Source organism: Lupinus angustifolius, chromosome LG15, assembly GCF_001865875.1.
Source record: "Lupinus angustifolius cultivar Tanjil chromosome LG15, LupAngTanjil_v1.0, whole genome shotgun sequence".
Classification (NCBI taxonomy): domain Eukaryota; kingdom Viridiplantae; phylum Streptophyta; class Magnoliopsida; order Fabales; family Fabaceae; genus Lupinus; species Lupinus angustifolius.
Window position 1 is genome coordinate 20,076,276 of NC_032023.1, and position 20,815 is coordinate 20,097,090.

Sequence of the window (20,815 nt, forward strand, 5' to 3'; positions counted from 1 at the left end):
TAACCGTCAACTGATTAACTATAGCTGATCAAGGTATGTGATATACAAACATTTGAGACAGATTGATAGTGATGTAACTATTTTAGTATTGTCCTGTGAATAGTTTAATTTAAATCTACGGTAGATTGGTAAGCCCTCAATCATTGTTCTTTCTCTGACTATTATTAACTGGTGATCATATGTGCTTACAGTCAGACCTTTTGGTTGTGAAGAAGAAGAATAAGCGTTACTGCCCTGTATATTTCTCCAAGGTTTGTTTGATCCATTGACCTTACTGTTCAACTTACACCATTGACAGTTAAGACATCTTTAGGCATGCTGCTCTATAGAATACAATATGATTATATTCTCGACATTTTTGCTTGTTAAATGGACAGGAAGATATTGAGAAGGAACTGTCCTTGGTTTCCAGGAGAGGACCTGGAGTTTCTCAGCATATAATGGTATAGACTATAGAATTTGCCATCTTTCTTCTTGCTTCCTTTCCTGCATGTTAAAAACATGGAAGAAAATTTAAATTATTCTTTAATTAAATTAATTCTTACTTGGAACCAGCCTCTTTGTTTGTGATGATAAGTCTGTGTACAACTACCCTCCATAATCCCCACTAGGTGGGAGCCTCGTGCACTGCCGCCACCCTTTTGTATTTAATTTATTTCTTAGGGATCATTACATTGATCTCCCCTATTAAACCAGAAGTCCAAAACCCACTATCCTTCTTTTTGGATAATTACACTTACCTCCCTTAATTTTTAATTGGTTATTTGCCAGAGGAAGTGGTCTATGTTGGACTTGTCCGCGGTCAAAGAACCTCCAACCATTGGGGAGTCCTATTGGTACCGGGGCATGAGAAGAGTGAAGAGCCATGAGTGAGACATCACATCTTGAACCAAAACCTTAAGTCAATAGTTCTATGAGCATTTTTCACTTATAAACTCTTTCACTCATCCCCTCACATCCAACGTAGGACTTTATACTTGAATAAACCTAACAATCTATGAGACTGGGAACTATGCGTATTGTGCACAAAGTAAGGTAGATCTCCTGAGATATAGAAGCTGGAAGGATGTTTCTATGGATTTGAGTGACGTGGTCCTCATAAAGACGCAAACTAACTTAAATCCTAATATTGTGCTAGACATCTGGTGTTGTGTGATTTTTTCAATGATAAAAACTGACTGGCTTGAATGGATTTTTGGTCTGCATTTTTATGTTTTGCAACATCATTTATTTGAAGTTTATTTTTTTCCTATAAAACAGGTTGGTAGCTTGGAAGATGTACTGAAAAAAATGGAGGTAGTTAGTCTGCTTTACATGTTATAGCTTATAAGCTGGGAATTAGTTTGAATACTTATAATTTCTCTCTCACCGGTATGATGCAGACGAGTGAAAGGAATTCAGGATGGGAGGATTTGATCTTTATTCCACCAGGAAAAAGTCACTCTCAACACATACAAGAAATTGGTGCATGATTTCAAGGGTGCAAACTTAAGCTAACCATAGTTTTATGTGGTTCTTATGGATGAATCAGATGTTACCGTTGTCGTATTCCAGTCAGCTGGTGAGATGTCAGGACCTTTGCCTCCAAATTGCCGTGTTCATCCTTCTCATTGTCTTCTCAAAATAAAATTCTTTCTTATGCAGATACTGCTTTAAAGATTCTCAGTCTATAGAAGTGAAGGTATGTGTATGTGAGAGACATAATCGCTAACGTCCATTTCAGTTAAGGGTAGGTGGAATACCGTTGCTGAGTGTGTTAAATACTAAATGTAAGAGAGGTTTCCTACTCATATTGGGCAATAACTGTAATGTATTCCTTGAATTCTAATTCTAAGTTAAGGGGTGAGAATGATATTTACTTACATTTTGTCATACCTTCTAAATTTGAAGATAAGATCTGAGAATTTCATTCTTTCTTTTGTTTGATGGGGATGGTTGAAGGAGGATTGATTATGATTCTTGACCTTTTGGGTTTGTTGTGACATAATTGGCTTGATTCAACACCTGAAGAATGAGTTACCATGGACCTATAAAAGACATGGCTGACCTACGGCCGCAAAACCTACAAACATATTTTATATCAATCATGAACACGATAAAGTAAAATGAGTCTATCATTAGTGATATCAACTTTTGGTAGAGCCTCATAATTCATGAACAAAATAGAAGTTATCTTTTTATTTTCTATTCCCGTTCTGTTAAATAATGGACATGATGCTTTTACTACTATACTCTAAACGAGAACAGAAACATATAATAATATATACGTAATTTCCCATTTTTTATAGAAATTTTGGTTGACCACCAACCTGAAATATTAGTGAAGCAATTTTGTTTGGATCTCATTCAGTCATTTGTATGACGCGTAAGGAAGTAATAATGAATAACTAAAGGACTAATAGAAGTACCTGAATGGTGTAGCATGATTTGAGATTTACTCAAATGATAGGGAAGAATATGAACAATATCTTAGACCAATAATATTGAAGCAAAAACAGTTTCATTGGTCATCTACATTGTTTGAAAGAACATATTTGTTCATGTGATAGTGGCAAAGTTGGCATGCAATTATCCAAAAGAAAAAGAACGAGTCGCGCCAGGTAGGGGTCGAACCTACGACTTTCTGCTTAGGAAACAGACGCTCTATCCACTGAGCTACAGGCGCTTTTTGAAATTCTATGGTTATTATTAGTGATATTACAATTTTGAATTGAAAAATACACGCATGCTATTTTTTCTTTGAATTTTTCTATATGTTGTTGTGGGCATATTTTAACTTTACCCAAAATTTCTATTTATATTGAAAATTAATATATTTATAAAATTTATGTGTTCATCAATTTCCAATGCATATTTATATTGATGTGGCATTGTAAATGTGTTAATAGTTAAACTAATATTACCTCCATTGATATTTATCCATTAGAGTGCACACATTTAATTTTTTTTATATATCAAATTTGTATATTTATTTTTTTTATTTATACCAATAATGACAGTTATTTATTCTCATTGTTATTTTTATAATTAGGTAGATTTATAAAAATAATCATGATACTTATATTTTCAAATTTATCTATAACTATTAAGTGAGGCAGTAAAAGCTTTGGACTTGCATTGAGAGATGCACTATTTAATCCCATCAATATTTTCCATCTCAGATTTTCTTTTCAAGTCCCCATGTCTCTCCATCACACACACAAGTCACATAAAAAAACATATACAAATGAAAATATGAAATCATGTTCTCTTGCATTTGGAAATTGTTAACGCTAATGAAATTGATTTGTGATGTTAGTTCAAGTGATACATGCTTAATTACCTTTAAGTAAGATTTCGGGTTCGAGTTTGATGAATGAAAAATATTCGTTAGAAAAATTAGCCCCAGATATTTATGGATTGTCTTCAATGTGAGGATATATGTGGGAAAACCAAGAAAATAAATGGATATAGGTAAACCACACTTAATTTTTTGGTCCCTTTGGGTCCAACTTGTCTAACTGTTAATTTTATTTCCTTTTTTTTTTGTCATTTAATATCTTTGAGACTATTTGGTAATATATGTTTCTTAATGGACCAAATTGGATAAAAGAATAGAAACCAAAGATATTCACATTTTTCCACTTAAACCATCATATTGTTATTATTTCCTACATGGATATAGTTCAAAGAAATTTATGTGAAATATGATCCAGGAAATGTGCAAAATTAATCTATTTCTATTTAATGATCATTATTTGAAAAAGCCACCACCACTTACTTTAAACCCCACCCATCTAAAATGATACTCCAGCAATAGTCAAAGTTGAGGCAGATATTAAAACTCAACTTTAATGCTAAAGTAACCTTGGACGTTGCAGGATTGGGTTGGTACTGACAGGATTGGGTTGGTACTTGGTCGTATAATATTAAAGTAGCTTGATATTCGTTAAAAATTCGACTTTTTATTTAACTTAGATAAATTTAATTTATAAAGTAAATGAGTCAAATTTGAATTGAAAGTAAATTTTATTAAATGAAAGAGTCAAATTTAAATTAAGTAATGATTCGAATTTAAACTTGAATTAAGTTGAGAGGGTTCAATACATGTATATATCTTTACATTTATATATTAAATAAATAATTATCATTCATCAATTAGACTAATAAATTGAATTAATCATTTTATGAACTTTTGATAAACCAAATAATTTAATTTGACGAGTCGAATGAAATAGTTCACGAACTTCAATTAAATCAAGTTTGAGTTAGAATCATAACTCATTGATAATACAAATGGAGTAAATGTTTATCAAGTTAAGCATATATTGAACTTGTTTTCAGTTCCAGCTAGTGATGCAAAAACCAAAAGCATAAATGCTACTGTTAGTTCCAAAAACGTGACTTGCATTATTTAAAAAAATCTATTCATAAATCATACTAAAGTAACCTTGTAATTAACTTGATTAATTTTCCTCGGGATAAAAAATATCATAATTAAAGTCTGCACTTTCAAATTAGAAATACACACTAAATGCAAAAGAGAACAACAATATTCATCATCACCATGCATCTAACAAAAGTTACGGGTCCACATTCATTATACTACTGTTTATAAATAATGAAGGTGCATTATTGATATTATGTGGATGGTTATGTAACTCTTCATTTACACCTCAACTAGTTAACTATGCCTCAATCCACATTATTTACTATGAGTTTAAAATTTATGCACTGACAGTATAAATTTTTTTAAACTGTCAATATATCATCCACTATTGATTTGTAATACTTTTTTTTTAAAGTCATTGATAACTAACATATGAATAGTGGAAATTTGCTGATAATATAAAAAACACTTACACTGTCATTATATACATATTAAATTCATTTACTATTGGCAGGGATTTTACTCATTATCATATATCACCCTTGGATTTGCATGTCCTTGGTTTTTGCATATTATTTTAGGAAAATATTCATTTAAATTGAAAGTCTATAAAATTAGTACAGAAAAGTGTGTCTATTCTTAAATTTATATCATGTAATGGGTGCTTATTACATCAATTATTAACCCGGACTAATTAAGAGTTTAACTAGTATATAATGATAGTATATTTTTTTTTATACCACCCATATATCATTCTCCCCTTATAAATATTGTCTATGAAACCATTGGATTAATATAAAAAGAAGGCTTATAGAATAGAAGGCAAACGGCGTAGATAGCGGAATTGATAGTAGGAGTCAACACAAGTCTTTGTTTTAGGATATAGAATTTTTTATAATATTTATCATTCATATTTAAATTATTATTTATTATATTTTAAATATAAATAATATTATTGTCTTATATAAATGTTTACACAATGCTATACTCTATTTAAACCATTAGATTTCAATAAAATTAATGATTTTAATAAAAAATAAGTTTAAAAATTTATTCTTTCAATAAGTGTTAGTCATTTAAATAATAGAATAAAGTGAAGAAATAACGGGATGATTGAAATTGAGATGGAGCGTAGATGAGATGGATATAATAAGGTGAGGTAGGGTCTAGTAGCTTAGCGTGTCTTGCTTTATTCGTCCATAAATTTCTCTTCTCTAATTTTAGCTACACTCTTTTCCCACCTTCATTTTTATTTTTGCAGAATAATCTAATTTTAATTTCTACCTCACATTTCACAAACCATTACTCACTCATTCATTCTTTTCCCATTCTTCTTCTTCTTCTTCTTCTATTACTAATCTGGTGCGTTTCAATCCTCTCCTTTCTTCTTCCTCAATTTCTTTCAATCTTATTCTATTCTTTTTTGCTTCAATTCCATTCTCTTATGATCGTATCATAGCTTTCAAAGTTTGGATTACTATTTAGAGGAATATCTAGAGCTGTATAATTGAATCCACTTTTTTTTTTCTTTTTTTTCCTCCATCTCATGATAATTTTCCAGAACCTTACTTCATTCATATTTCATAATACTTAACCTCACGTGGTTACCTTCAGAATCACAAGGTTAGCAAATACATATGGCTTTATGTATAGATCTAATTTTTCTGTAACTAAAACTTAATTCAAGTGTTTCTTTTTCCTTTCTAGTTATTATTTAATGAACTTTAGAATTTGTTCTATTTTTAATTATTTTTACTATATGTTCTGTTGTTGTCATTATTAATTTCATTTCGATATGAACGCGGATGAAGAGGGAAGATCTATTTGTTTTAATTGTAAGGAAGGGGATCTTTGAATCTATTAAATTAGGAATAACTTTAGAATGTTGATGAGTGTGAAAAGAAATATAATTAACTGCTATATATAGAATTTAATTATCAATTTTTAACACCTTATTGAGAGTTGCAATTAATCTTAAAATTTGAATCTTATACATGCTAATTTCTTGTTTCTAATTGAATTGTCTGAAATGCTTGTACATGATGTAATTCTCTTGTTGTTTTCATTTTCACTGAGTGGTTTTCGATTACTTGTTTTTTTTAGAGTTTAGACACCATTAGTGCTCTCGACTGCTCCTTACGATGGAGGATGTTGAAGACAAGCATCCCTTAGAGTCCTCTTCAAAAATTGCGGAACAGACACCACTAGCGGATCATGGTGAAGAAAAGCTTCCCGATGAATTCTCTTTCAAAATTGCTGATGAGATGCCACTGGCGGAACTTGTTGAAGTAGGGCTGCCCTCTGAATCCTCTTCAAAAGTTTCCGAAGAAACACCACTTACAGGAAATGTTGAAGACAAGCTGCTATTTGAATTCCCTACAATAGTTTCTGACGGGACGCTAGTGGAAGAACACATTGAAGACAAGTTGCCATCTGAATCCTCTTCGAAGATTGCTGAAACGGCACAACTGATAGAACTCACTGAAGAAAATACTGAAGTTATAGACCTATCAGATAACCAAACTTCCATTGAAGCTCCATTCTCTCCACTCGGTAATGGAAAAGTGGCGTCTGCCACTCATTTGCCAGTGCCTGAGTTAGTTGAATTAGTGACGTTACCAAATGCTTTTGATGGCCAAACTGCAATACAAGATGAATATCATCCCATTGGCGATTCAGCTTCTACCACAAATGCTACAGTTGATGCAACAGAAAGAAGCCACCAGGGAACCTTAGAAGAATATGAATCAGGAGCTGTAGAAAATATCTTTGGCAGCCATAAATTGCAGGATGATTTTACTACAGTCACTCCGGACAATGATGTTGATAATGAGAATATATTCCCAGCTTCCTCTTCTAAAACAAAAGATTTGCAGAATGATCACTCTGAACTAAAGATAGATCCACCTGAAACCAATGTTGCCGATGGTGCAGTAGAAACAATTGACTTATCCAATCACGCCAAGCATCTTGATGCAACAAGAACCCTTATTGATACTGCAGCTCCGTTTGAATCTGTAAAGGCAGCAGTTTCCAAGTTTGGAGGAATTGTGGATTGGAAGGCTCATAAAATGCAGACTGTGGAGGTATATCTATGTTGCCATTTTTGTATCACTATTTTCAATTTATCCTCTTCACACTTTTTGCTTTAAATTCAAATACTTACTCTTATTGCTTTTCATGTAGAGTTATTTTAACTGTTTTTTTTCTTCTTCTAAAGGCTAAACAATTTATCCATTAGAAGGCAAGAGGTATATGCTGTACTAGGGGAGAAAAAGAAATAATCTTCAGAATTGGTTTGATTATAGTGGTAGTTGTGGTAATTAAGCAACAATCACTAATACTAGAAGGTTTACAAGATTAACTTGATGACTGTTTTCATGCTAGTATCGATGATGATAATAACATGAAATTCATTCTCTGTCAACCCAAGTTCACAACAGCATAGGGGAAACCATACCTTACGACTTACGAGACATGCCCACATGTAATATAAATGTGGCACTTTTGTTTCCTGTATATTCGTCAACACTAGTTGTATGTGTAAAATTTACTATACTGGTATTTTGTTGCTGGACCTTATGGTGCAAATTGTCTTTTCTCTTTACAAAATCATATTCTATACCTCAATTTTAGGACGTATGATATGTACACTGTTATTTTCTGATATTGGTGTCTATATGCGTGTCGCCTGTATGTATGTATACTGTTAGTTTAGCTGAGTTACTTATGTTCTGAGCAGTTGAGTGATAAACAAGCACAAGTTCTATAAGGTGATACTCTGCTGATACTAATTGTGATAAAACAGGGACGTTATGAATTGTGTGAAATGCTTGTGTCTACTATGAAGCAATTGAGGGGCTCATACACTTCATATGCTTGTACTCATGATTTCCTTGTTTATCAACTCATTTTGGACCGAAACAAAGTAGTATATGAATTCTAGTACTTTTGCCCAATCTATGCCCTTTCTGATGTTAAAATTTGGTTTCTTTCCTGTTGATGATATTTCCTGGCTTGCAATTATTTTTACTCATGACCATACACATATTATTCTGTTGGAATTGCAATTAAATTTAATTTGTCTCTGGATGTACAGAGACGCAATCTTGTAGAGCAAGAACTTGAAAAAGCACAAGAAGAGATCCCAGAGTACAGGAAACAAGCTGAGGCTGCTGAGAAGGCAAAAGTGCAAGTACTAAAGGAGCTGGACAGCACTAAGAGACTAATAGAAGAACTGAAGGTTAACCTTGAGAGGGCTCAGACAGAAGAGCATCAGGCAAGACAGGACTCAGAACTTGCAAAGCTCAGGGTGGAAGAGATGGAGCAAGGTATTGCAGACGATTCCAGCGTTGCAGCCAAGGCGCAACTTGAGGTTGCTAAAGCTAGGTATTCAGCAGCTATTTCAGATTTGACTTCTGTGAAAGAGGAGCTGGAAGCATTGCGTAAGGAATACGCTTCATTAGTGACTGATAAAGATGAAGCTATTAGGAAAGCTGAAGAGGCAGTTGCGGCATCTAAGGAAGTTGAAAAGTCAGTGGAAAATACAACTATTGAGCTAATTGCCACAAAAGAGTTGCTGGAGAGTGCACATGCTGCACATATGGAAGCAGAAGAACAAAGAATAGGATCAGTCATGGCAAGGGATCAAGATTCTCTCAATTGGGAGACGGAACTAAAGCAGGCAGAAGAAGAGCTCCAGAGACTGAGCCAGCAAATTTTGTCTGCAAAGGATCTCAAATCAAAACTGGAAACAGCCTCTGCTTTGCTGCTTGGTCTGAAAGCTGAATTATATGCTTATATGGAATCGAAGTTAAAGCAGGAAGGCGATGAAGAAGGAATCTCAAATGGAGATCTAGAGGTACCAGAGAAGAAGACACACACTGATATACAAGCAGCAGTAGCATCAGCCAAAAAGGAACTTGAGGAAGTAAAGCTTAACATAGAGAAAGCAACTGCTGAGGTTAGTTTCTTGAAGGTAGCTGCTACATCATTAAAATCAGAACTTGAACAAGAGAAATCAACTCTTGCATCCACCAGGCAAAGAGAGGGACTGGCCTCCATTGCAGTAGCATCTCTCAAAGCTGAATTGGACAGGACAAGGTCAGAAATAGCTTTAGTTCAGATGAAGGAGAAGGAAACCAAAGAGAGAATGACTGAGCTCCCCAAGAAGCTACAACAAACAGCGGAAGAGGCTAATCAGGCTAACTTGCTTGCTCAAGCAGCTCGTGAAGAGCTGCAGAAAGTGAAGACGGAAGCAGAACATGCCAAGGCTGGAGTGAGTACCATGGAAAGCAGATTACTTGCAGCTCAAAAGGATATAGAGGCTGCAAAGGCTTCTGAAAAGTTGGCAATAGCCGCAATTAAAGCATTGCAGGAGAGTGAATCAAGTAGAAGCAACAAAGAAATGAATCCAATCACTGGGGTGACACTTTCTTTGGAGGAGTACTACGAGCTTAGCAAACGGGCCCATGAGGCAGAAGAGCGAGCCAATAGTAGGGTTGCAGCTGCTAATGCTGAAATTGATATAGCTAAGAAGTCTGAGTTGAAGTCCTTTGAGAAGTTGGATGAAGTGAATAGAGAAATAGCCTCTAAAAGAGAATCTTTGAAAATCGCAATGGATAAAGCTGAGAAGGCAAAGGAAGGTAAATTAGGCGTAGAACAAGAATTGAGAAAATGGAGGGCTGAAAGTGAGCAACGAAGGAAGGCTGGTGAGTCTGACAAAGGAGTGGTAAACCAGAGTAAAAGCCCGAGGGGCAGTTTTGAGGGGAGTAAGGAAACACATAATTTTGACCAAGCTCAAGGTGCAGCTAGTCCTGCACATCACATGTCAAGTCCAAAGGCTTTTGAGCCTTTAGACCATGATGGAAGTGGATCATCCCCGGATTCAAATCATGGAAAAAAGAAGAGGAGATCGTTATTTCCGCGGGTTTTGATGTTCTTCGCTAGAAGAAAAACACACACAACCAAGTTAGGGTAATTCCAAATTGAAGATATTTTATGGATTATTATGCTGTAATTGAAGAAACGCATCCTCTGCCATGGTGTTTTCCTGAAGCAGGATTGCAATGGTGTAATGTTTGGATTCATTATTTCTGTTTCTTAATGAGAATGGGACCCCCCTTGTCCATTTTTGTTTTTCCAAGTACAAATGAATTGTAATTTAGGATATATTGATTGGTCATAGTCACAATTCTGGCACACATATTATGTTGCAACATTGGTTTAAGAAAGTAGGAGGTTGTTAACAAGTTTTGTATACCATCATGACTATGATGATAGCGTATACTATTCATGAATTAAAGGCATCATTCCGAAAATGCTAATAATTAAGTTTTTGTTGTTGTCAAGGTCCCAGTCCTTGATGGCTATTCATTCCCTCATCTAACAAAAGGAATGAATGTAGCTGGCCAACATATAATGTCATTTCAAGGAGTGGGTAAGAGCTAATTCCTTTGATTTCAGTTGTAATATCTGTATGATGATTCTAACTGGAAGATAATTTCCTTTCTAATAGGTATTCACTGAATAGGAATGCTGATTCTGAGATTGTTAGGGAAATCACAGAGAAATATTCTATATAAGGTCGACAACAAATGTCATGGTTACACTTTTAATTTTCTTTGGTTTGTAATGTTTCTTTAATAACTGCATCTCTATTTCCCTACAGTTGGACTACAATATGGGATATCAGTTGGGGCTCCAAACCACCATCCTTGTCAATAATTATAGTAGAATAATGAGGAAATTTTACTAAGGCAAATCACTCTTCTTTTTTTAAACCTATATAAATCTATCTGCACAACAGAGATAAATGTAACTTAGAGTAAATTACACTAACACCTCTGAGTTTTAGTGAAATTACATAAACCACCTTTCACTTTTTTACACCTACACAAACCCCTACATTTTTATACTTTCGTTACACTGACCACCCCTGCATGAGTGTAATTTTGTGAACAAAAAATGTGATAAATGCAATTAAGTTAAACAAAACATGATATAATGTGGAGACAAGTCCAACTAATATATGAGTTGATACCTCTTTATTATTTTTGGTTCGTTACGATATAATATAAGAGCGATTTGAACAATATCGTTTTAGAATTGTTGATGTATTTTGTAACCAAAAATAATAAATATACATTAATTTGTATATTATTTGAATTTTTTCTCACAATATATCATATTTTGTTTAACTTAATTGCATTTGTCACATTTTTTGTTTAAAAGATTACACTTATTTCTCATTCCGGAGTGGTCAGTGTAATGAAAGTATAAAAACTATGGGAGGTTTGCGTAGGTGTAGAAAAGTGAATGGTGATTTGTGTAATTCCACTAAAACTCAGGAAGTGTCAGGGTAATTAACTCATGTAATTTACTAAACAAAAAAATAGTGGTGAGGTTAAGGAAGTAAACAAAACATGATATATTATATAAACAAGTTCAAATAGTATAAGAGTAAATATATATTCATTATTTTGATTATTTACAATATAGTATATGAATGATTTGAACATATCCTTACGATGCATATTCTAACGAACTAAAAATAATGAATAAAAATTAACTTTTATATTATTTGAACTTCTTTCATAATATATCATATTTTGTTTGACTTAATTACATTCGTCACTATCTTTATTTTAAAATAATTTGTGTAAATTGAAGAAGAAATGAATAATTTATATAATTTTACTAAAATTTAAAGGTGTTAATGAAATTTATTTTGTTGTTTCTGGTAATCCATCATTTATACTGATTGATTCATATTTAATAATCAATTATTCTTAAATAAAATATAACGGTGCACTTATTATTTGTCAATGACTATTTGTCATATGATCCACTGACTTAAATCAACGATTCTGCAATAGTAGAATAAAATCATTTCATCATATCAGACATTTTTATTCTGTTGTCAAGAGTGACAAGATAGGGATAATAGGAAAAAGATTGTCTCAATTAATAGAGAGTCGAGTTATTGTTTTTACCTATGTTTTCAATGACAAAAATGTGATTTTATGGTAAATAAAAGTATAAAATGTTATTACATATTGTCTTTTATAGGTTAGTATGTGTTACTTGTCTCTCTATTAATGGAGAAATCCTACCTGGGATAACAAGGTACCAAAACTAAAGGCGGCGAAGCTGCAGATATAAACAAAGAGCAAAACCATAGTTCCAAGTCAAACTTCAGAGTTCATATACCTTATCCCAATAACTCTTTCACATAATTTTCTTAATCATGAGTTCCCCTTCTGTTCATCGTGTTTCAGAATGCTTCATCAAGCCACTATATCCTGTTCAAAAGTCAAACCAAATCTGTTACTTAGCCCCACAAGACATTGCTATGTTATCTGTCCACTACATCCAAAAGGGTCTCCTTTTCAATAACCCTTCACCATCATCACAAGACCAACAAGGTTTTATGATCCAAAATCTGTTGGAAAAACTAAAACACTCTCTTTCTCTTACCCTTAACCATTTTTATCCTTTGTCTGGTCGTCTTGTTACTCAGAAAACACAAGATCCTCCATCTTATGTTGTTTTTGTTGATTGTAGTAGTAAAAGTCCTGGAGCTGGATTTATACATGCAACTTTAGACATGACCATTTCTGATATTGTTTCTCCTATTTATGTTCCACTTATTGTTCAATCATTGTTTGATCATCATAAAGCACTCAACCATGATGGTCACACTATGCCTTTGTTGTCTATCCAAGTCACTCAATTATTGGATGGTGTTTTCATAGGATGTTCCATGAATCATTGTATTGGTGATGGAACTTCTTATTGGAATTTTTTCAATACATGGTCAAAGATATTTCAAGATCCTAATGTTCCTATTTCACACCAACCCATTCATAATCGTTGGTTTCCAGAGAATTGTGATCCACTAATCAATCTTCCCTTTACACATCATGATGAGTTTATTAGCAGATTTGAAGCACCAAATCTTAAAGAGAGGATTTTTCAATTCACAGCTGAGTCTATTGCAAAATTGAAAGCTAAGGCCAACAAAGAATTCAATACAAACAAAATCTCTTCATTCCAATCGTTGTCAGCGCTTGTCTGGAGATCTTTAACTCGTGCGCGCCGCGTACCACATGATGAAGTAACTAGCTGCAAATTATCCACAAACAATAGATCAAGACTCGAACCACCCGTGGCAGAGGAATACTTTGGCAATTTGATTCATCTGGTAATTGCGAAAACTACAGCTAGGGAATTACTTGATCATGATCTAGGATGGGCTGCATGGAAGGTGCACCTTGCTGTTGCTAACCATAATGACTCAGTTGTGCAACAATTCATGAAGGATTGGGTACAATCTCCTTTTGTATATCAGCCCGGAAAGTTCACTGACCCTTACACTGTGTTGATGGGAAGTTCACCGCGGTTCAACATGTATGGGAATGAATTTGGAATGGGAAAAGCTGTGGCAGTTCAAAGTGGATATGCAAACAAATTTGATGGCAAAGTGACATCATATCCAGGCCATGAAGGAGGGGGAAGCATAGATTTGGAACTGTGCCTTTTCCCACATACAATGAGCGCCCTCGAATCCGATGAGGAGTTCATGAATGCAGTTTCTGTGTTCAATCCCATATCCTAGTTCAATATTTTCGCTAATTTGTGCCGCCCAGAACATGTGATCCTTGAACATGATTTATGATAAAGAATTATAGCGTTTTTCGATCCATATACCCTGCCTTACTTATTGAGGTTAAGGCTTGGTCGTGGTTGTTGAACAGGTGATCCTCGAAATAAGAAATTATATGAACTTCTGTATTATTTGATGTTTGCATTAATATGTTGTCATTTGTCAACACTAGATTAGTCCTTTGTTCGGTTTGCATTTTCTGTTGCTCATTCAATATTAAATTTTCTTTAGTTCTGTGGGTCTTGACACTTGTTCTTTAGCAAGGGTATGAATAATAGTTTTATGCCACGGATTGAAGAGATGCTCCACAAGACTACTAACATTTTATTTAATAGTTTATGTTAAAAAAACTTCTAGCAATACAGCATCATAATAACATAAAGTAAGTTTTGTTCTAAAGGAAATAGGAGAGCCCCAACTCATGAAGCAGAAGTTGGCAATTAAAAGTAGTTGGACAATGATGAGTGTCTCTGTCTTACCAAACTCGTATTTTACTGCACCGGCTTCATAATAAAGTGGTATCTTACTAAGTCAATTAAAATAACGTTGTATTGTTAATAACATTAACATACATATTTTACTCAGAAAATAAATAAAAAAATTGCCTAAAGTTTTTTTAACAGAAACTAGATAGGCTGTTGATAAGTCAGTTTCGCCCCAACATACTTTTCAACTAGTTTTAAAAAATAACCTACACTTTTTATTTAAGAAAAAAGTAGATGATTTATTAAGAAGTGAAACCAACTTGGTGTTAAAAAAAATGACCTCTATTTTTATAAAAATATCTGCTGTTATTTTTTAAATATAATAAATGGGTGGTTAATAATTGGGTTTGCTGAGTGAATAAAGGATAAGAGAGGAAATTAAATATTTAGATGAGGATAAAATAGAGAAATCAACTGCCATAAAATTTAGCTTTTTAGCCTTCTACTGCCTGAGGTAGCACCTTATCTTATAGATTTTTCAGAGCATTTCAATTCCTATGGTAAGTTCAAAAACACAAATCAATGGAGAAGGGTTACTCTGAGTAGACCCTCCCACATGTTTAAGTAATAAACTAAATTAGTGGGATTAGCAACTCTGGAGAAAAAAAAGGATTCAGATGAAAATGATAAAATTCTGGAACCTACTAATTACCAACATTAACTTGAAAGGAAACAGAATATCTTGGTACAATATGACAGCTACATGTGATTTCCCCTTCAACTACAAGATAAAGTTTAGACATCATAAATGGGGAAAAAAAGTTTGATACAAATTGTCTGATATGTTACTAGTTAAACTAAAATGGCTGTCATTAGGTTAATGGCAGTGTTGACAGTATCATCTCCTACTGGATATGCTGAATGAGCTAACTTTCATTGGAGTGGCGATTACCAACGGAGCCTCAGGAGAATCAGTAACTGCAAACTTGTCATGCATAAATCGGCTCTCGACAATGGAATCGTCCCTAAGGACTATCTTATAGCAGTAGCAGCTCTTTAGACCCTGTTGGTTACGGTAGCACTCATGAGAACCATCCTTTACTTGTTGGAAGTTCCATATCACGCTGAACTTCCCAACTGTGGCTACAATGTGGCGCTCCTGCTTCCCATTCTCTGTCACCTAAGCAACCAAGAAAAGAAATCATATTATACATATTCCTACAAGAGTATTAAAACTCCACTTCTCAACAAGTCATGATCTCTATAAGTTTTCAGCAAACATCAGAATCAAATATAAATCGAATAAGCAATTAACAGGCACTGTTAATAACTTGATAATATTAACATTAGATAACTTCTAGCTGAAGCAAAAGACTTGTAATAGATGACAGTGACACCATTCAAATATGATGCCAATGATAAATCATACATAGAAGTTTACAATCACTTTATGATAATGTTCTTCACTAACAGATTCAAGAGCCATGCTTCGGTTTAAAAAATGAAATAAGAGCATGGCAGCAAGTTAATGAAAGAAAAAGTTATTAAATGACAGAATATACCCTGAAGCAATACAAACTCTTGTATTGCAATTAAAATGTAATAACAACTGAAACCATGAAAATTCACAAATTTACAGACTAGGCTATATTAAAAAAAAATAAAGGCAGAAGAGGTGTACAAGGATACTAAATGAGCCGAAACAATCACAACGAAGCAGGCAGAGGCAGAGAATGTGTACTTACCCATGAAAACTGGGCATTATGAAATTTGTTATTCACTCCAGCTAAATGTGAATCCAGTGGATTAAGCTTCAACAACCTTGGGGCAGCAATCTTATTCCCCATTCGTCCCGCAAAACCAGTTTTCATGTTTCCATCTTTGTCAGTAAAGATGGTACATACAATAACCAAGTAGGTATCAGTTGTACCCACAATCCACTTCCCATCAAAAGTAACATCAACATGAGTAATAGGTGAGCCAAGGCCAGGAAAAGCTGTTTTTGCCTGCCTCATCGAATTGATCGAGTACAATCTAATTTTCCCATCCAAAGAACCTACAACAATAGAACCATCACCAGTGGTGGCAAAGCACTGAAAGTTAGTTCCCCTTGAGAATTGATGCCCTTGTGCCCAATCCAAAACAGGAGTGTTACACGAACCAGCCAGATCCTGAACTATCCCATGGCGATCACGCATATCCCACCGACAAAGCCGGTTATCATCCAACCCTAGAAAAGTTGATCCTGAAGGATCCAATTGAGCACCCTTACTATCATTGTGGATATCCCTCATTGTAATCTCAGTCCCATCCTTTCCAAACTTCCACTCCGTCACAACCTTCCCGGTCTCAATATCCAGCTGATGAAGCCCCGTCGAATGAAACGTCTGCCTCCCCGTGTTCGGACTCATTAAAAGCATGTTTGTCTCAGCCTTCATTAGAAGTGTTTTCTTTGGCGTCACAAAAGCCGATGACAAACCCTTGCTCTGGTATCCATCCGCAAAGTTAACAAAAGCACCTTTCCCATGAATCCCATGAGCAAAATTCTTCACAACCTGAATCCCATTATCACTAACCAAGAAACTATTATCCAATGCACCCAAAGCCAAGCTCTGAATTCCACCATTCGAGGCTTCTTCAAACTCTTCCCTCAAATCCTGTGTGGGCCTAACCGGGCTTGGGCTCGGGCTCTTTGAAAAACTATCCTCAGCATCCTCCCACATAGAATCATCAGCAGCTTCCGGATTCGCCCAACCAATAAAATCCTTTCCAAAAATCTTAACCTTGTTCTTTTCATTACCCTCAACATTGTAAGTATTCTCAAACAAACAATTCTCAAATTGAGTAACAAAACCCTTACAATGTTCTTCACTGAAGAATTTCATAGCCCACACAGCACCTGCAACGAAATCAACGCGTCGCTGGTCGCTGAAAATTTTCATTTGCATCTCAACACTCACTTTAGATCGAATTTTAGAGGCAACCTTGAGAACCCAAAAATTCTCAGAATCCCTAACTTCATATTCATCTTCTTCGTTTTGATCTTCATCTTCATCGTTGACGCTGTTAGTTTTGACGAAAGAGAAAGAAGTGAGTTTTTCGGAGGTTACCCATTTTGCATTGGGAGTGTTGCCACCAACGTGAAGGTAAAGCTTAACGGCGTTAGGGTTGGTGATGGTTGAAGAAGAGTATTTAAGCTTCAAAGCTTTGAGTTTGGATTCCACGTCATCAAGGGATGGTGGAGTTTTGATTATTGAGTCAGAAGTTGAACTTGAACCTTCTTTTTCATCGTCGGAACTTTCTAGTAAATCTTGCTGACTTTGATTAGCACCCATTAGTAACTGTTATGTTAGATTTTCATTCGGAGATCAAATTAATAATGGAAGAGAGCGCCGAGTTCAAATTTTGAAAACGGAACTTTTCGTGTTTCGGTTAGGGTAGGATAGGGTTTTCAAAAATTAACTCTCCCAATCTTTTCTATTATATTATATATCATTTTCATATTTAACTTCATTGACTGTGTATAAAGGAGGAGAGAGCATTTTTAGTTATTATATCAATCAAACTATAGCAGTTTTTATACAAATGTAGAAGATCTAACATTAACATTATGTTCACTGTGATGAACTATGTTGGTGCAACTAATTGCCCATAAAAAGTTTTACTTATATCAATCAAACTAATGGAAGCACATCTTTTATTCTATAATTTGTGTCACTCAATGTGTCATAAATCAAGATTGATTAGTTATAAAAATAATTAATAATTAAATTTTAACTCAAATATATTTTTTTAACTAATTACAATCTCATAGTTTTAGCTATTTTTATAACGGCAAGTGTACCGTATCGTATAAGTAATAAAATTCGGTAAGGTACCAGGTTATCGTCCTCAGGGAGCGGAGTGAATTTATACTAATTCCTACGAGAATCAATTGAGCAACTATGTACAATATTTGGTTGATAAATTTGCATTGGTTTTGAATAATAATAACTTGAATAAACGATTTTAGATAATAAAACAAAATGGTCGGGATCGAAACTCATCATTCTTTCCCTTTATACATTCATGGATTCAATTCTTAATAACTTGTGAAATTACTGAATTTGCCGTACATTTTCATAAATCAATTACATCAGTCCCCTGAATGTAACATTCCTAAATAATCACCCAACTTCCAATTCCTTAGATAATTGGAGGACTAACTAACATTAAACTCAAAATGTAAAAGCAGTTCGTACATCATTGTCCATCCCTAGATCAATTATGTAGGAAGAAAGACAATTCAGATTTAGTCCCAGTTAAACTTGAACCTTTAATCATGAATTCAGTAGTTAATTGAAATCATGCTATAAATATGGAACAACTTTCCAAAATCAAATAACATTAAGATAAAATTGAATCCAGGAGTACAAAAGTTTAAGAAGATTACATTTCGATTCCCAACCAAGAAGAACTAGCCACTCATTCTCGCTATTATAACGCCTAAATCATGAACTAATACAAAGAAAGTGTGTAATAGAATCGTTTCCACGATTTCTATCTTCTTCCTCTCTATTTTCGTGCCTGATTTCTTTTCTAAAAGTGAGTGAGTGCCTTTTTCCATCCTGAAACTGCTACTTCTACTTCCAACTTCCATACTCTCGCCCAAGCTAAAGATTCTCGCTTGGGCGAGGTGTCCTTCGCTTGAGCGAAGAACAACAGAAGCAATTGGTGAATTATCGCCCATTACCTCGCTTGAGCCAGGACCCCTCGCTTGGGCGAGGATCCTTCGCTTGAGCGATAAGCATCAGGTATTTTGGTGCTTTTTCTCTTATTTGTCGCTTGGACGACTCTTTCCTCGCTTAGGCGAGACTTGCAGTATTCAGAATCTTCACCCTTCTTCTTTTTCTCCTCTTTTCTTTATTTATTAACCTGAAACAACAAAAACACAATAAATTCCTAAACAGAGCAAGATTAACTAAGTTATCAGGAATTGTACACAATTATAACATAAATGCATACTAAGTGCCCCACAAATCATGTATAATTTTACTACAATTTGGCACTTAACATATAACATATAGAGTGATACATATTGTGATTGTAATTATCACTCAATGTATCATAAACCATGCAAATATTTGATTAATGTGAATGATATTTGTTAAAATGAACTACCATAATTAATTCATTATAGAATAAGGTTTTATACCAAAACATGTATTGCATAATTAACAGTGGAAGACATTTTTTGGTCTCTTTTATTTAAAAAAATGTATTGGATAGCGATTAATTCCTCTCCATAATAAGAATCATTTCTTTTGTTCACGTATACAAGTTGCTTATTGGAGTTTCCTCGCTCAATAATAAGGCATAGTTATTTAATTAGAAAAGTTTTTTTTTTTGAAATTAAAGAGACATTTTTTTATCAAGACTGAATTACATGATAGGGCTTTTCAATTGGTTTTAATTTTACATTTTAGTATTCTCGTAAATTATAACATTCGAATCATGTTGATCAGATTTGAATGATTCCAATCATGTTGTTTGGAATAAAAATAATATGCTACAGGATGATTTTAGATAATTGATAAAGAAAATCACGTCCTTGCAAATTGCTTGCGTGAATTGATTATTAGGCGTGTTGTCTTTGACTTGATAATAGTACCATAATATTAACAAAAAAATCTTTGGCTAAGTTTATCATTCGAGAGTTCTTGTTCTTGTCACAACCGTAAACTAAATAAATATTATTTTTAAAATTATGAGTCAACATTAAAAAATAGAAAAATTGTTACAAAAAAAAATATAAATGTAGATTAAATTTGTAAGTCCATTTAAGAACGGAAATAGAATTGTACCAATATAAATGATTTTGCCTGTTGTTGAGATATATACACAAATATAAAATAATACTCATTTAAGGACAAAAAAATGTATTTCAATATTGTAGATGGTCTAGGACATGTGTGACTTTTATTTTCAAGAGCTGTTCCTGCCAAATAAGGTGGCCAGTTTCCAAACAAAAGTCGTGTTATTATTTATGAATATACTTTTTTGATTCTTTGGTCTATTTGCTACACTATGAAGCCATTATGTTGTTATAACTTGTAAAGCAATCTTGTTATCTCTTTGCTTTTTTATCATTCTATTTTCTATCCGTAACTATAAACTTTCTCATTGTCTCTTTCATGCATCTAGCTATAGATCATAAGATATTAAACAAAAATTGAACACTTGTTGCTACCAATCGCTACACAAATTTTTATTCATAAGAAAAAGAATCTACAACATTATTATTCTTTCTTCTAATGTTCAAGCATCATTATTTTTATTCAGATCGAATGGTATGTTGTCATAACTCATACCAAA

General features: G+C 33.9%; 4 protein-coding genes and 1 non-coding gene across 7 annotated transcripts in view; 3 read left to right on the top strand and 2 right to left on the bottom strand.

Annotated features, from left to right (window-relative positions):
• Positions 1 to 1,916, top strand: part of LOC109328024 (protein TIC 22, chloroplastic) — a 3,630-nt gene extending 1,714 nt beyond the window's left edge. The window contains exons 5-9 of one of the 2 annotated variants that reach the window (XR_002105390.1): positions 192 to 251; positions 378 to 443; positions 1,261 to 1,296; positions 1,383 to 1,561; positions 1,645 to 1,916. Coding sequence is in view for 1 of the 2 variants with exons in the window: in XM_019561267.1 (XP_019416812.1) it covers positions 192 to 251; positions 378 to 443; positions 1,261 to 1,296; positions 1,383 to 1,472 (252 nt within the window). In the remaining variant the exon portion in view is untranslated. Of the gene's footprint in view, positions 1 to 191; positions 252 to 377; positions 444 to 1,260; positions 1,297 to 1,382 lie in introns of both variants that reach the window. The other variant, XM_019561267.1, reaches the window with a different exon arrangement.
• TRNAR-CCU lies at positions 2,593 to 2,665 on the bottom strand. The gene has a single exon. It is a non-coding gene; the product is annotated as a tRNA-Arg (tRNA).
• LOC109328020 (protein WEAK CHLOROPLAST MOVEMENT UNDER BLUE LIGHT 1-like) lies at positions 5,572 to 10,717 on the top strand. Of its 2 annotated transcripts, none has more exons than XM_019561260.1 (3): positions 5,572 to 5,731; positions 6,473 to 7,455; positions 8,469 to 10,717. In XM_019561260.1, exons 2-3 carry the CDS (start codon positions 6,511 to 6,513, stop codon positions 10,347 to 10,349), a joined length of 2,826 nt encoding a protein of 941 aa, XP_019416805.1. In that variant the 5' UTR covers positions 5,572 to 5,731; positions 6,473 to 6,510; the 3' UTR covers positions 10,350 to 10,717. The 2 variants fall into 2 exon arrangements, with proteins under 2 accessions (XP_019416805.1, XP_019416806.1); XM_019561261.1 differs by lacking the exon at positions 5,572 to 5,731 and adding an exon at positions 5,760 to 5,992.
• LOC109327415 (uncharacterized acetyltransferase At3g50280-like) lies at positions 12,576 to 14,207 on the top strand. Its single transcript, XM_019560551.1, has one exon. It carries the CDS (start codon positions 12,618 to 12,620, stop codon positions 13,986 to 13,988), a length of 1,371 nt encoding a protein of 456 aa, XP_019416096.1. The 5' UTR covers positions 12,576 to 12,617; the 3' UTR covers positions 13,989 to 14,207.
• On the bottom strand, positions 15,134 to 17,903 carry LOC109328692 (protein CYPRO4-like). Its single transcript, XM_019562272.1, has 2 exons — positions 16,207 to 17,903; positions 15,134 to 15,641 (listed from the first exon to the last, which is right to left on the bottom strand). The coding sequence occupies exons 1-2, from the start codon at positions 17,794 to 17,796 to the stop codon at positions 15,360 to 15,362; spliced, it is 1,872 nt and encodes a 623-aa protein (XP_019417817.1). The 5' UTR covers positions 17,797 to 17,903; the 3' UTR covers positions 15,134 to 15,359.

Bases quoted from the DNA above. Each gene is read 5' to 3' on its own strand.
- LOC109327415 (XM_019560551.1), top strand. From the start codon at position 12,618: ATGAGTTCCCCTTCTGTTCATCGTGTTTCAGAATGCTTCATCAAGCCA.
- LOC109328020 (XM_019561260.1), top strand. From the start codon at position 6,511: ATGGAGGATGTTGAAGACAAGCATCCCTTAGAGTCCTCTTCAAAAATT. The intron at 7,456-8,468 runs GTATATCTATGT...CTGGATGTACAG, and splicing joins ATAAAATGCAGACTGTGGAG to AGACGCAATCTTGTAGAGCA.
- LOC109328692 (XM_019562272.1), bottom strand. From the start codon at position 17,796: ATGGGTGCTAATCAAAGTCAGCAAGATTTACTAGAAAGTTCCGACGAT. The intron at 15,642-16,206 runs GTAAGTACACAT...TTGGTTGCTTAG, and splicing joins ATAATGCCCAGTTTTCATGG to GTGACAGAGAATGGGAAGCA.